The sequence below is a fragment of the Plectrocnemia conspersa genome, unplaced genomic scaffold (assembly GCF_051122295.1).
Source record: "Plectrocnemia conspersa isolate PC_06_02 unplaced genomic scaffold, ASM5112229v1 ptg000008l, whole genome shotgun sequence".
Taxonomy (NCBI): Eukaryota; Metazoa; Arthropoda; class Insecta; order Trichoptera; family Polycentropodidae; genus Plectrocnemia; species Plectrocnemia conspersa.
The window spans coordinates 9,016,629-9,031,591 of NW_028277172.1; the positions used below are offsets into that span (position 1 = coordinate 9,016,629).

The 14,963-nt window shown below is 37.0% G+C and overlaps 2 protein-coding genes across 2 annotated transcripts; both read right to left on the reverse strand.

Moving 5' to 3' along the window:
* Nucleotides 1–727: 727 nt before the first annotated feature.
* Nucleotides 728–13,046, reverse strand: Dhc62B (Dynein heavy chain at 62B). The gene is made up of 2 exons (XM_088189985.1): nt 12,800–13,046; nt 728–12,478 (listed from the first exon to the last, which is right to left on the reverse strand). The coding sequence occupies exons 1-2, from the start codon at nt 12,899–12,901 to the stop codon at nt 860–862; spliced, it is 11,721 nt and encodes a 3,906-aa protein (XP_088046111.1). The 5' UTR covers nt 12,902–13,046; the 3' UTR covers nt 728–859.
* LOC148232900 (uncharacterized) lies at nt 12,976–14,104 on the reverse strand. Its single transcript, XM_088189990.1, has 5 exons — nt 13,974–14,104; nt 13,790–13,911; nt 13,582–13,723; nt 13,360–13,508; nt 12,976–13,284 (listed from the first exon to the last, which is right to left on the reverse strand). Exons 1-5 carry the CDS (start codon nt 14,044–14,046, stop codon nt 13,180–13,182), a joined length of 591 nt encoding a protein of 196 aa, XP_088046116.1. The 5' UTR covers nt 14,047–14,104; the 3' UTR covers nt 12,976–13,179.
* Between the last annotated feature and the right edge of the window lie 859 nt (nt 14,105–14,963).

Here is a 14,963-nt window from a genome sequence, read left to right on the forward strand (position 1 = left end):
CTACAGAAATAACCAATTTTGAAAATCCATCTGACTTTTAAAAATATTTATTTATTACTGACGGTGATTCAACATGTTTGGAAAAAGAACCAATGGGAATAGTCAAATATTTTTTTTATTATTTTACCTCGATATTTCCTAACATGTTTTATAATAATATTCCCTAACATGTTTTATAATAATAACTCACCTATTTAGGTGATTTGTGTCTGCTTTTTATCATGTTTTAATGTTTTTAGTTATATGTATATATGTATGTGTGTATGCGCATATGTATTTGTATGTATGTTTACATATACATATATGTAGATATTTGTATGCATTTTAAAAAAAAATATTTTATGCTTTTGCCCATTATGACGCATTAGGTTAACTTGCCAGGTCACGACGGCCTTAATTTAAAAAAATAACATATTTTTTTCGAAGCAAAAAATCCATACGTTAAGGGTTTAAGATTGTAAATAAAAGCTTTCAGTTATCACTGTCACGTGTTGTATAGTGAGTGTTCATTACACCTGTAATTAACAAAGACTTTTTTCTTGCATCCACTATAGTATGACATTCCATTTGACTGTAGAGGTAGTGGTTAGCACTAGGTGCTACAATATTTTACCTACAGTTTTTTCTAAGTTACAATGTACGCAACGTTACTGATAGTTTTTGTACATAAAATTAGTACATATATACATTATTTGAAATGTTTCTATAACTGTGAAAAGCTTATACATATTCTTAAGTATTTTTATAATAATATTAACATCTGATTTAAAAAATATATTTATTCTCCAAAATTACAGATTTGTTTTATTATATATTTTTTTTACTTCCACAAAATTTAACTCAATACATATAAAAAAAACTAATCATTGAGCTGTAATATCAAAGCGGTGCTTCTTTTAATCCAATGAGCCGAAGATTTGTGAGACGGTAGCATCAAAGAAAGTACAAAGTTGGTAGAATGACCGGTGGTCGCAATGATACCGCGCCTCTCTAATGTCTTATAAGTCGGACACTTGTATCTCTTTCTATCATCAAAATCAGTCTTCAACACTGAGTACAATTTTATGATTGGCATGGCCTCGTTCAAAACTTTAGGATGTTGCTCGTCCAAAATACCCTTATCTCTATTCCATCTCGCTCCATCAATAAAGAGTCCTTTAATACAAAATCCATCTTCTCCTAGATCATCATCGTCGACAATTTTGCAATCAAAGACGAGCTTGTCGATTGGAATCTTCGTTCGACGAGCATAATTCTGCATGCCGCCAGTTAAAAACGCTTGAGTGAAATAAAAACCGGAGATCCAAAACACGGAAGGCTTACCATCATTGGACCATTGATTCAGCATGTCGATCCTTTCAACCAAATCCAATATGTAACCACCCAAAGATTTGAGACTCGGATACGAAATTGCCAACCACTTACTAGGCACTCTTCCGATCGCCAGGAACTGAGCATCCGCTTCAATATCAGGCGTCATCACAATAAGTCCTTTGATACTCTTCTGAAGATTCACCAAAGACGTTTTAATAACATACACGAGTTTATTGAACCTCTCCATTTCTTGAACTAGAAATATGTTCATAGATTCATTATAATCAATCGGATACTTTTCTTTGGCGACTTCAACGTCGAATTTCACCGACAGTTTTTCAATTATGTCAGATGATAGATTATTCAACAATTGATCTGAATTATGATCCACCCTATCCTTAGAATCTCCCCCCTGTAACTTCAGCAAAGACTCGATCATTTTCATGGAATTGTTATAATCGCGATATATACCAGCGTTCATATTCAATCCGAACACTTCGGGCGGCGACGTGTCCGGTATGCGTCCAATGTGCTCCAGATAATCTCTGTATTCGTAACGGATCGGCAGATTATATCGGGAGGATATCTTCGAGAACTGATATCCAGAATCTCCGACGATACGTGAGTTGATAAAGTCTTTCAATAACGTTACAATCAGTCTACGGTCCCAATCGTCTGTGACTCTTCCTCCGTAATTACACTCACCGATCAAATACGACAATGCCACATACGGTACGTCTTCGTATTGATTGAGAAATATCTGAAGCTGCATGACAGATATTAGAAAATCGGAATCATCGAATCCATAGGGAATGTTCCAGCCCAAAGCGCCGAATTCTTTCCGCTCTTGAACGATGGCGTGAAAGTAACTTATTCCATACAACAGTTTACTGAAGATCTTGAACTTTCCGGGGCATCCCTCGTAGAAAGTCGAATCTTTCAACGGCTCAGATATATATAGTCGATTCAGATTATTCCTGAGTCCCGACGGAGACTCGTTAGTCATTTTAATACTAGTCTGTAAGATCGATTGTGGAATTCTATCCGAAGAGTAAGTCGTCAACCAAAGTCTAAAACTCAGATCTGTATTGCTAAGATCGAAAGATTCTATGATGTTTTCGAGCTCTGGCAACCAAGATATCGATAGATGACAATTTTGCAAGCACACCCAACTTCCTTCTTTTTGGGCTTGCTTAATCAACGCTTCAGCAATGGGGCCTTGACCTTGACCGAGCGACACAATACTCAATTTATTTCCATATCCCATCTTATCACCCAATTTGGTCAGTGGCAATATTGGATCCGATCCAGGCGATAATATAAAGATCAACGGAATTAAGCAGTTGGATTCTGTGAAAGATTTTACTATATCAAAATGTGGAGGCTCAACGTATTCATTACCTAGTTTATCGTTAACAAACATCATTATGGAATTCCTTAGTTTATCCGGTCTAATCATTCGAATCAACAACAACTTCTCGAACGAAGAAAAGATTTCATTCCACGGTTCCGGCAATGGTTCATTTTGAGGTTCAGAAGAATCGTAGAACAACTTCCAAGCATCACTATTCTCAGTGAATGATGTTTTAAAATCGTTAAATTTAGCCATTTCACTAAACTTCGAAATTTCAATCCATGATTTATCCGGTAACCACGAAACAGGATTATCATCAACGTCGCCTATAGATAAACTTCCGGTTAACAAAAAACTGTATTCTATGGCATCAATCTCTTTCGACATCATTAAAATCTTACAGCATAATACGAATGAGAATGTCAATTTGTCTCTCTCAAAAAGCGAACGACAGACATTACTATACAGATGATACGTGAAAGTCTTCTTCAAAAACATGAGCCTCTTATTTAGGTGATTCGATTTGTTTGCAATTTTAATGGAATAGATATACAAATTTATGAACCAAGTCAATGAAAACTGATAAACGTGATCGATGTTCGGCAAATCTGTGACACTATAATAAAGATTGGCAGAATGCTGCGCCATCGGATAGTACGAGTTCCTAAATTCATTTATACTCTTCTCCGTCTCTTTAGACGCCTTGTTCCTTTTGATGATTTCATCGGCTAACAACTTTGAAGAATCCAATATCTCTATGGCTATTTCATCTTCCAAAATATCACCTTTCGACTCTTGCAGCGTCCTTAAGATCTTATTCTCTACTCTCTTGAGCGTGGCGTTGTTTTGAGCATTTTCAATAATTAACATTTCCCTCTTTTCCTGCAAGTCAGGTCTTTCTTTAGCCACGACAATACCCAAGAGTTGATCTTCTAAGCCATTGATCGACAATGCAAAGTTAATTATCGTAACCTTGTTGAATACTTCAGGCGAATAGCGTGGATTCCTCATCTTTGTCGTTATATACAACCTAAATTTATCGTTATATTCAACGTCCATGTCTCCCAATGCGATAAACTGTTGATTGTTTAAACTATAGATATTCTTCATCAGGATTGGATCCATAGGCGCGTGCAACTCTTCGAATACATTTTCTATCAAAGCAGGATCTCCTAATTCCATACACATCTGCAAATTCTTCATATAGTTCTGATCACTCAGCTTAATAATGACCAAACTGTTAGGTTTCTCCATAGCCTTGATCCATTTATTAGCTTGACCTTGAGGATCAATGAAGAGGGACCACCTCAATGACGTTCTTTGAATTATGGCATTATCTGTCGACACCTGATCGCGCGGCAATCCCGATATATACCAATTTTGAATATCTACATCGTTACCTAAAATCTTACTAAAGACGTAATCGTCAGAAAATGGAATATTTAATTCCGTAGCTTCGGTCTTCCAATTCTCGATGGCGATCGATCGCATCGTCGCCGGAAAAGGCGATAAATACGCAATCACTCCGCAAGACAGCAAAATATCACCCGCTAGGTTGTCGTATAAACACTGAAGATTCTCCGCCTCTTTGGTCCATCGATCTTTCTCGCCGCCGAGACCGCCGATCAGCTTCTCGGCTCTGCACAACTTGTTTATACATAGCTCGACCTCATCTTCCAACTCTTGCCGCTTCAAATTCGCCTCCTCCAGAGCGGCATTCAAATCGGCCACTCTCTTTTCCAATCTGGCGACCATGGCCTTCTTCTCGTTCAAGATCGCCATGGTTGTGGCGAATTCGTTCTCAGCTGCCAGCAATTTAGCCTTTTTAGGCGCTACAACTTTCGCCAAAGCGTCGTACATGTCCATAGCTATCACCCATTTGCACAACCCTTCGGCCGCCGTTGATGCTTTCGCTACCACAGGGGGTTTAAAATCTTTATGTGGTAGATATTCCTTTCTGATCTTCACCATGGTGGCGACTGGTATGGTATCTTTGTCGTAATCTTTTAAATTTTGCAACAGTGCCATATCACCTAGAAGTCGTTTACTCGGCCCCCAATAATCGAACGTCATCCTACCGGGATTAGCTGGATCCGGTAATCTATCAGGAGGTACGCTCATCATCACGCAAACGGCCGCCATGACCAATTTAATAGCAGCCGGTGGATTCTTCATTGATTTTACTAAAGTAATATCTGTCGGTTTTAATGTGTTGAGAGAAGCTATTGCGTCTTCTAAAATAGGTATAGCTAAAGCCAGATCGGCTTCGCAGTCTTTCTTCAAAGCTTGAGCGGCAGCCGCTTGCTCATTAGCAATCTTTTCGTCTTCTCTAACTAACGTCGTCGCTTTATCCGCTTCTATCGTCTCTTTCTCTATTTCTTCCATCATCCTGGTCCCTTTAGCGGCCATTATGATGAGCTGCGGCTTCAATTCGTTTAATTCTCGTTGCATATTCAACACCGCGTCAGCTGCCATTCCCAATTTCTCCAAACCACTCGTGTATCTCAATTTAGCCATCGTTAAATCTTTCTGTTTCTTAGATATGAGCGTTGAGAATAAGTTGATCAAGTTCAAGTATGAGCCGGAAGTCACAAATACTTTTTTAGATGAACTCTCATACAAATCGACAGATATCCTATGTGCGTAAGTATGAAAATTCTTGCACATTTCGGCGGATGAGAGCTTTACGTCGTTGGATAGATTCACATTCTCCATGTATCTATGAGCTACTTGCTGTAGAGCATCTTCTGGCCAAACATCGAACCAATCTATGGTGCAGCAATTTATCAGAGCTGGATAAAGCCGCAATCTATTGCGAAACGCATTACCGATCGGACTCAACGATACACATATATGCAATTTGATTTTACACCGGGCGGTGAAGAAAGACATAACTTGCAACGGACTCACATCTAAGTTTCTATTTCCTCCTTGAGCGTCTAATCTGACTAACTCCAATATTTCTTGCTGTTCATCCAAGTCGAACAGATTCGGTATTTCACATGAATTGAGCAAATTATCAATATCTTGAACAAACGTCTCATCGATTATCTGATTTTCTGTTAGCAGCAGTATAGTATCTTTAGATTCTCCTCCAACTTGTTTAAGTAACTTCTTAATGTCTTCTCGCCAGTTCTTTAAGCAATAATCTTTGGTGATCTCCGGTTGAAACAATTTCTTATTAGACATGACGCTCGCCAATTTTATCAAAGACTGCCTTCCAGAGCCGCCTATGCCGACCAACAAAGAACTGCCTCCGGGGATACTCAAGATGCGACAAATCCTAGATAAATGCTCCAAAGCATACCGAAACAAGACAATATTCATTTTCCTTTTATTCATTGAATTGTATTCTTCCAATGCGTCAATCGCTCTTTTATACAAAGCGTCCATATTAGGTATCTCTTCATATTTTTTATCTTCTTCCAATGCATCGACGTCTAAATACGTACCAAATATAAGACTCTTCAAACTTTCTTTGGTAACATGTCCGTCGTCGTTCTGATGATTTTCACAGATCATATCGATCTGCTCCTTAAAATGTGTATCTGCACAGGTTTTTATTAGTGTAAACAACCATTGTCTATCATTATCGGTTATCAACCGATCACCAAACACGCGTAAAGTCTCATGAATCCATAATTTAACGAATACTTTTCTATCGTCGGCCGAATCCTTCTTTATTAGCGAACATCCGTGAATGATACGGCCAAAATCACGCAAGTTAAACATATAATGGGGCTGCGACACAGTCGGAAGCAAGTTTTCTTTCACGGAAACGTATATTTGAAGTGTGGCGTTAACGATCGAGTTGATATATGTGGTCACGTCGCTCCCAAAGCCATTTCTTCTCAATCCTATATTGAACAAATTGAAGAATATCTTTTTCATAGTCTCGTCTGAGAATTCGTCAATCGAAAAAATATTGAAATGTCTCAAGAGCCGTGGATAAATCAACTGCTTACTACCGCCGACCGGTCCCATTGCGGCAAAAAGTAATACGTCTAAAATATAAATGGTCTCCAAAGACTTGAGATCGAACCATGAACCGTAATCCAAATACTGCCTCAAAATTTCAATCGCTGGCTGAGCTCCGTATATTTCTTTAGCCGGCATGCTCACATCATCGATAAAGACTACTGCTTCTTTTCCTTTACTCGGACCATATCGTTTATTTCTTTTCTTATATAACTTCGACAGCATATACTCTTGAGTTTCTTTAGCAGAAGTAGTGGTTGTGAACGTCAGCAATATGGGCGTATACTTATTAATTGGTAATTTATTCGTCATATAATCGCGCATATAAAATGTTTTACCCGTCCCAGTCGGACCCACCAGTATCATTGGTTTTTTATAACGCACATGAAGATCCAACATAAACGACGATTTCAAAGCGTCAACAGTCGGTATAAGTATCTCTTGAAAGTTCGACTTTTCCGTTATTTTCGCATTCTTGACCAACTCTTGCCACGGTTTCCAAACACCTTTCTGCTTATATTGATACACATAATCGGAGAGCAATCCTTCTACTGGAATAGAAACATCTATTTTCTCTAAACTCTCAGGTACGGGCTGTTCGCCTTTCCAAATATCACGGACAAACTCATCAAACTTTAGCTTAGAATTCAATGGCAAATTACCTCCAAATCCCCAAATTATACCAAAAATGAACGAAGCTTGAACCCACGTTTTGAAATACTTTGTATCTTCTTCGGCTGCAACGGCATCCACCATCAGCATATCGATCAAGTTCAAAGTAGTCATTATTATATTTGTGGTACCGCCGGTGATTTCGGGCATTTCTAGTCTCTTCAAAAATATCAAAAGTTGAGGAAACAACCAATCGCACATATCCAAGAGCAGTTGTTCGTATCCGTCCTTCCACTTGGACATCTCGTTTTTGACCCATGAACGAACAAAAGGAATGTATCCTAAAATGGACGATTCCAAAAAGATCATTCCACATCTAGAAACAGTGGCTGGAGACGCTTGCGCTAGATCCATCACTTCAAATATCATGGACATTAGATTGGGCATGGCGATTACCTCTCCGGAGTTCAAGCACAATTTTTTACTATCATCTAAAACTGTATTCATGTTCTCTATCCAAACGGCATCAACGGGTCCATCGAAAACAATCCACTTAAAACCAGGATCATTATTTAAAGCGAACGCTCTGAACACTATGCCGACAATTCCATCGAACCACTCGCTCGATAATCTATCATAATGACCGAACAGAGAGTCGATGTGAATCGATTTCGGATTAATCACTCTGAATCCGTCTTCTTTATAATTATTAATCTTACACATGGCTTTATATAGTATTTTAAGAATACTAGTTTTACCAGAAAACGGATCACCGACTAACATAAATCCGTGCCTAACGGCCATCATCTGCCTGGTTTGAATCAACTTCAACAAAAAATACTCATTAGGGCAAATGTTCATCTCGATGCAAATTTCATTCACAATCTTCAAAAGCTCTTCATCTTTAATATCACTAGATATAATCTCTGGAAATACATCTTGAATGATGCTCTCAAATAAGGGTATATCGAATGATAGGAATTTCGCCAAATTAACGTCCCTCAACGAACGCAGCAATATAATCTCTTCATCCTCGTCCGGATACATTATTTTATTATCACCGCACGCTACTAGTACTGATTTAACAGCTCGCATTCCGTAATCGTAATGATTTTGAGAAGACAACTGCTCGGAGCATAATCTATACGTCGTCACAATCTTAACGGCCAAGTTTCTAGCGTTCAAGTATCCGTATGAATACAGCGATATTTCACCGATCATCGCGTAATCGGGCACCATCATCGCCACGGTCCTGAACAACACTTTTAAATTATCCGGAAGCTCAGATCGACCCGCGTATCCTGGATTCATCGTTATACACACATAACAAGTCGGATCTAAAATCAAAGTAGTGCCTTCAAAGTTGAACCTCTCCAAACCCTGTCGAACTGCTTGAATTATACACAAGATCTGCTGAGCGACGACCGATAATACTTCAACGTCTATTCTGTTGAACTCGTCGAAACATGCCCATGCACCGGTAGATGCCAAACCTTTAAAGAACCGCCCCATCGATTTGTAATCCAATCCGTCCGAACAGTTAAACACTATGCATTGCTTAGCAAGAGCCTTGGCCAAGTCTTTGGCGGTTTCGGTTTTACCGGTCCCGGCCGGACCTTCCGGCGCTCCATTCAAATGCAGACTAAAAGCTCCGACCAGCGTTCTATAGCAGCGATCTGTCAGAGGAGTGATCACCAAGCGATCCGTATTGCCGAGATACTCATACGCATATCTAACTGTGGCGTTAATTATTTTCACATTAATATTATCATCTTCACGGTAGTATCTCAATTGAGACAACCAATTGAAATCATAATCGTTGGAAACATTTTTATTGATCATCTCTTGTACGACGTCTTTAGCGTGCACGTCGATCACAATCAAAGCTTTTATTGTTATCCTCATTAAATTAGTCAAATCAGATTTTCTGATGAGTTTAACTAGATCGTTTAAATTCTCTCCCATGATTTTAAAAAGCTCCTGCAAAGTACGAGATCTTGATTCTTTCAAACATTCATGCACATCGATAGCCCAATATATTTGAGAAACACACAATACGACCATGCCTTCCCAAGATTTAATCCATTCCTCTCGTTCTCTATTGATATAATCTTCATAACAGAGTTTAATCTCATCGCGTACTGTAAGCAACATCTGTTTTTCGACGTCGTACAACCATTTTTCAACCGAACCTTTAGCCGCCACAGTGGATATGATATTGCGATACTTTACATTCTCACATTCTTTACTGATCATGCCTAATATATTATAATCTTGATCAAAATCTAGCAGATTGATCCCTTCGAAGCATTTTTTTAAATGAGGCTGAACTTTAGTCGGATTGCTAGTTTCCGATAATATTTCCAATATTTCATCCATGGATAAGAAAAAGAACCTGCAGAAATACAATCGTTTCTTTTCAATGTAATTATTTACACCGTCGTTAATCTTCTCGAGGAGTTCGCTAGAATTCTTCAACGCTTCTAAAAGCTCTCGTTCACCGGCCATCTGCAAAACACACGGATTTCTCATGGCATGCTCCATATATTTATTATAAGTCTTATCCACATCTCTAAACATGGCGCTCTCTGCCGCCATCTGCAATTTGATATTCTCCGACGAAAACAATGGCAGAAAATACAACCATTTAGTCTGAACCTTTCCCCATTCCTCGATCGATTGATTGACACAATTCAATTTATCATACCACGACTTAACGTCGCTCTGGAAAGGCTTAGCAAAAGTCGAACCTCTCATAGTGATCGTTTTAACCAAATGATCGTCGAGCAGAGTTTGCATGTTTTCCATCTTGGACAAAATCTTAATGCCTGTATCTTTGTAAATAGCAAACTCAAACTTGACATCCTTCCATTCCGCAATCATATTCTCCAAGTTGGTCTTGAGAGCGAGCTCCTTAGTAGCGCCGACGCTGATTATATCAAACTTTTGCATGTCGCTCCACAGATTCATGTTAATCATCTTTCTGATAGTGGTACCGGCGTTCGGCGTCAGATTCGTATCGGCTATTTTCGACATCTCGTCCAAGTGCCTCTGACGCAAAGCTGGATTACACATTGTGTTAACCAGCTGCACCCAAGGACGCCACTCTTTCAATTCGTTCAAAGCCTGCGTGCACAGTTTCATAGGAGCCGGATAATTCATCGGATCCGGATCGTCCACCGATCCTTTAAAATGCCGCTCTTTACCGTCAATAATCTGCTGTTTAATTTTATTTTTATAATCTTTAAATATTTGAGTAAACTCTTTAAAATACATCTCGTGCTGCTCTTCAACCTCTCTATTATTTATATACTCAAACGGTCCATCCATCCAAGAGTAATAACTCCGCCGCCATTTATGCAACAAATACATCAGATCGTAGAATGGCAACACATAATTCTTTAATTCCTCTAATTCCGAATACTGAGAGAGGGGAAATTTAAAAACAGATTCTTCTTTATTGATCCAAGCCACGTCTTTTTCGCAACTGCTCACCCGATGTACCAATCTTCTTATGTCTTCCAAATAAACTAAAGTGCAGTTTATATCGTCCATCTCGTCCAATATATCCAAATACGGTACAATGTCAGTCACCTTTTTAAGTAAAGAATTAGTCTTGGCCATTAGAGTCTCTTCCATCTCATATTTAGTCATCTCATAGTTAGTGGCACTCTTCTCTAAAATCGGCATAATATCCTTCAACCAATTGATCATTTTTGTGTTCACATTTATATGATCGTCTGATAATACGGTCAATTCTATCAATTGAGTCATCATCATTGCCGATTTTCCAATCCGTTCTCCGAGCTCTTCGATTAACTGAGTTTTAACGTACATGCAATAACCTCCTAGTTCGATCAGCTCAGTCGCATCCTCCGGAGTAGCAGTGGCTTTCTTATAAATAGTCTCAAACTCTGAACAAACATTAATACACTCGTCCTTATGACTAGAACACAAATCGTCCAAAATCCTGTTCTGAAGATGTAGCAATCTATCCTTCAAACTCTTTATGATCTCATCTTGAGATATTTTGCAAACATTAAAATATTCGTTACTCAATAAAGACGATATACTTTCATTCATGGATTTGTAATGTTTGATCTTATCGAATGCGACGTTCACGTCTTCTTCGCTATTTATCTCTACAACGGAATTAGAACCTTCTACCAATTCTGAAAAGCGGTTCTTTACATCTATTATATATTTAATCACAGGCTCATAGTTCCTATCTAGATTATATTGCAATCTCTTCTGATAATCGGAATAAATCAAATCATTCAATTTGATCTGAATGAAACCATCCGACATATTCAAATGTGGAAGACAATTGAAAGCATTCACGATCAAATTTAAAAAATCGTGAAACATCGAATATATACAGTCAAATGATGGATCTATATAAATATCATTATTGAGTTTCAACTTTAAGCATAACAAAGGTATCGTATTACAATCTTTAGTCACGTCTATGAGATGTTCGATCGATCTACGCATCAACTCTCCAATCTGGATCGATATAGATCTAGAAGCACAATCGAGCAAATGTGTATATTTTTTAGAAGACAATTTACTCTTTGATTTCAATATAGCAATTTTAGAAATCAATTGCGGATACCAAGCTTCCGTAACCAATTTTACATTTGTCGTTAAATCGTCATTATAGTACATCTTCAAGTCTTCAAAATTCAAATAGCTTTTATGTCTATACTGATCGAATTCGACCAATCGTTCTGGGAATATTCTAACCGAAGAGTCGATTATGAAACGCATGATCGGATCGCCGATTATCAATTTGTCTTCGAAGTGCTTCTTCAGCTTCACAAAATTGTTGTAATTGGACGTTTTTCCGCCATACTTCAGATATTGTTCAACATGTTTGGTCCTGTCGCATCCGGGCATGTCTCTAATGATCGTTTTTACGACCAGATCGTGCAACGAGTCGTTCCACTCCGATTTACATTCGCTCATATTGCTTTCTAAAGCCGTCGGGAATTTCAATTTCAAATTTTTTGGCAGCAAATTCAATATTCTGGTCTCCCAAGTCTCGAAAATAGGCTGTACGGTGATTTGTCTCGCATATTCTCTCAGTTCGTTTGCGTACTTTTCTTGCGAGACAGGAATGTAAAATTGTTCGCTTAGATTTTCTCTTATCGGTTCATGCAAATGTCTCGTTTTCATCGCCTTCTCTTTTAATATTTGACGAATCATCTTCTGCCTTGCCTAAAATGATATATAATATAATAAATTCTAGTGTTATCAAATAACCACATCTAAATCATTGAACGTGGGGAATTAATGAGTTTCAAATTAATATTGTGCAGAGTTCTCTCTATTTCTTTTGTTGTTGCTAAAGACTGTAGTTAGATCTACCACCGGCGATCAATGAAAGAAAAATACTGAGGAATATATTTGGACCCACTAGGCAAGAAGAATGTGACTTATAGAGAAATGGAGAAACTAATTGAAAAATAAACCATCATCAGATGTGGATAACAAGCAAATCAAACAAAAATGAGCTAACAATAAAATTACTTAACATACCTTTTTCTGATTATAAAGCGGATGTAGAGCAATTGGTAAATTCTGCACTAAATTGATGTCCATATTTAATGAGCTTCTAGATTTTTTTCTAGCAGACTTCATTCTCAAAAATGATTGTATAAAATATGTTGTTTAGTAGAATATATAAAAATAATCGTCTAATGAACAAACGTATATTTGTGATATTTCATTATATTTAATCAATATCAAGTTGCTATGACACTAACAAGTTAAAATAATAAACCGATTAAACAATTAGATACGAGTGCTGGTTGTCATGACGAACTTTCATAAAACAAAACAGCAATCATACGTAATGGCTCATAAGTTAAAGATCCCATAATAAAGTATATGCATTTTAAATTGATGCATTATAAATGTCATTTCAAATGACATGAAGAAATACGACTTGATACATGACATTTTTCACACTCCAAAGCTTCTAATTTTTTGGTCAATCTAATCATAGTAGCGGCGTTTCTTTTCTTTGTAACAAAAATAAAAATACAAGATATAAAATTAATATATTATGCATTACAATAAAATTAATAGAACATTACTTTGATCATTGCACGTTTAGATTCAGCACGTAAAAGTCTATCGTTCAACTCGGCTTTTTCTACTTCATATTTACGTAGCAATTCATTAAATTTTGTATCGTTCATTTCTAAACTTACGCCATTCGTTGTTTCCATCTTTATTTTAGGCTCTTTTGACAGTTTATAATTAGCAAATCATAAGCAATACTATATTATATTCATAAAAAACCTAATTATACTGACCTACGTTGAAAATTTTAGTTATGTATAATTTATGTTCCTCCATCATTTTGATGTATACTTTCATGTTGTTCTTTTCATCTTCAGCGCACACCTCAGCCTTGATACGTTCTAACTGTACACTCAATTCCATATTAGTCAAATCCTATTAAAAATAGCCATTAAAATTCGATTTGAACTCTTTAAGTCTAATTGAAAAGACAAACATTACTTGAATTTTGACTTTTTCAGTATCGATTAACGTTTGCAGCTCCGACTTTTCGTCATCGATGTTGTTTATAGTTCGCCTTGTTGCGTGAAGTTTTGAAGTTAGCATATTTAATCGTTTCAAGGCTAAAATTAAAAAAATACCGTTATAATAATTTGTTTTTAAAGAAATAAAATTCGCTCAACACCGATAGAATTAAGCCGTAGACTATCATGTATGTCGTTTTCAAATCGAATAAAAACATCGTTCTGCGAATCCATCTTGAATCTGACAGCAGAATTATTTAAAAATTAGGTCTTAAGGTTATTTTTATTGTGTATCGATGTTTTCATCATTTGGTCGAATTTACGTTTAAACATGCATAACTTAAGTTCCTGAGTTAAATTAAAAAAATATCATAACTTAAATTAATTTATAACGTTGTAGTTCAGTTTCGGCGCTCTTTTAACGACAATCGACATTCATTTTAGAATGGCTCGTATTTTTCGGGCCAGAATTTTAACATGGTTTTGATCAGAATTTATATTGCATAGGTCAGAATTTATATTAAATGGTCAGAATACATCGGTCAGAGTATTAGCGGTCGGAATAAATATTAGATTGTCATAATTTATATTAATCGGTCAGAATTGAAATTGAATCGGTCAGAATTAATATTAAATGGTAATATTTATGTTGACTCATGGTCAGATTCGATTTTTTCAAATGGCAATAGTGTTATCGTATAAGATTGGTACAAATGTTCGACGGCGTCTGTCGTTTACATCTTGACAGTTCTGACGCGCCAACGCTAAATCAACAACTCTTGTCAACACCAACTATTAGACCTTCGCTACGACCACCACTACGATGAATGATAATCAAAGTGTAGCATTCTAAAATAAAACAAAATTAATTTTATAACATGGTTTTTATTTATTATTAATTACAAATTTATATAGGAAAATGGAGGCGTCTCGCTACCGCTCGCGCCGACTTTCACTGTAGAACCAAGCAACCTTACCATTTTTTTAATGATATTGTATTGATTTGTTCTCATTTCAGTACATCTTGGACATTGTCCAGCATCATCCAATCTATGACTAACTGTTCAAAAAGCGAAGACGCATATGTGAGTACCACAATTGGAATGAGATAATAAAATAGGTTAACTTCAAGTTTCCTGCGTAAAATATGT

What these genes read in the sequence shown, in the direction of transcription:
- LOC148232900 (XM_088189990.1), bottom strand. Translation starts at nt 14,046, where the DNA reads ATGGATTCGCAGAACGATGTTTTTATTCGATTTGAAAACGACATACAT. An exon ending in CTGAAAAAGTCAAAATTCAA is followed by an intron (nt 13,724 to 13,789) that starts GTAATGTTTGTC and finishes TATTTTTAATAG; the next exon opens with GATTTGACTAATATGGAATT. An exon ending in AACTAAAATTTTCAACGTAG is followed by an intron (nt 13,509 to 13,581) that starts GTCAGTATAATT and finishes AACTGTCAAAAG; the next exon opens with AGCCTAAAATAAAGATGGAA.
- Dhc62B (XM_088189985.1), bottom strand. Translation starts at nt 12,901, where the DNA reads ATGAAGTCTGCTAGAAAAAAATCTAGAAGCTCATTAAATATGGACATC. An exon ending in CGCTTTATAATCAGAAAAAG is followed by an intron (nt 12,479 to 12,799) that starts GTATGTTAAGTA and finishes ATATCATTTTAG; the next exon opens with GCAAGGCAGAAGATGATTCG.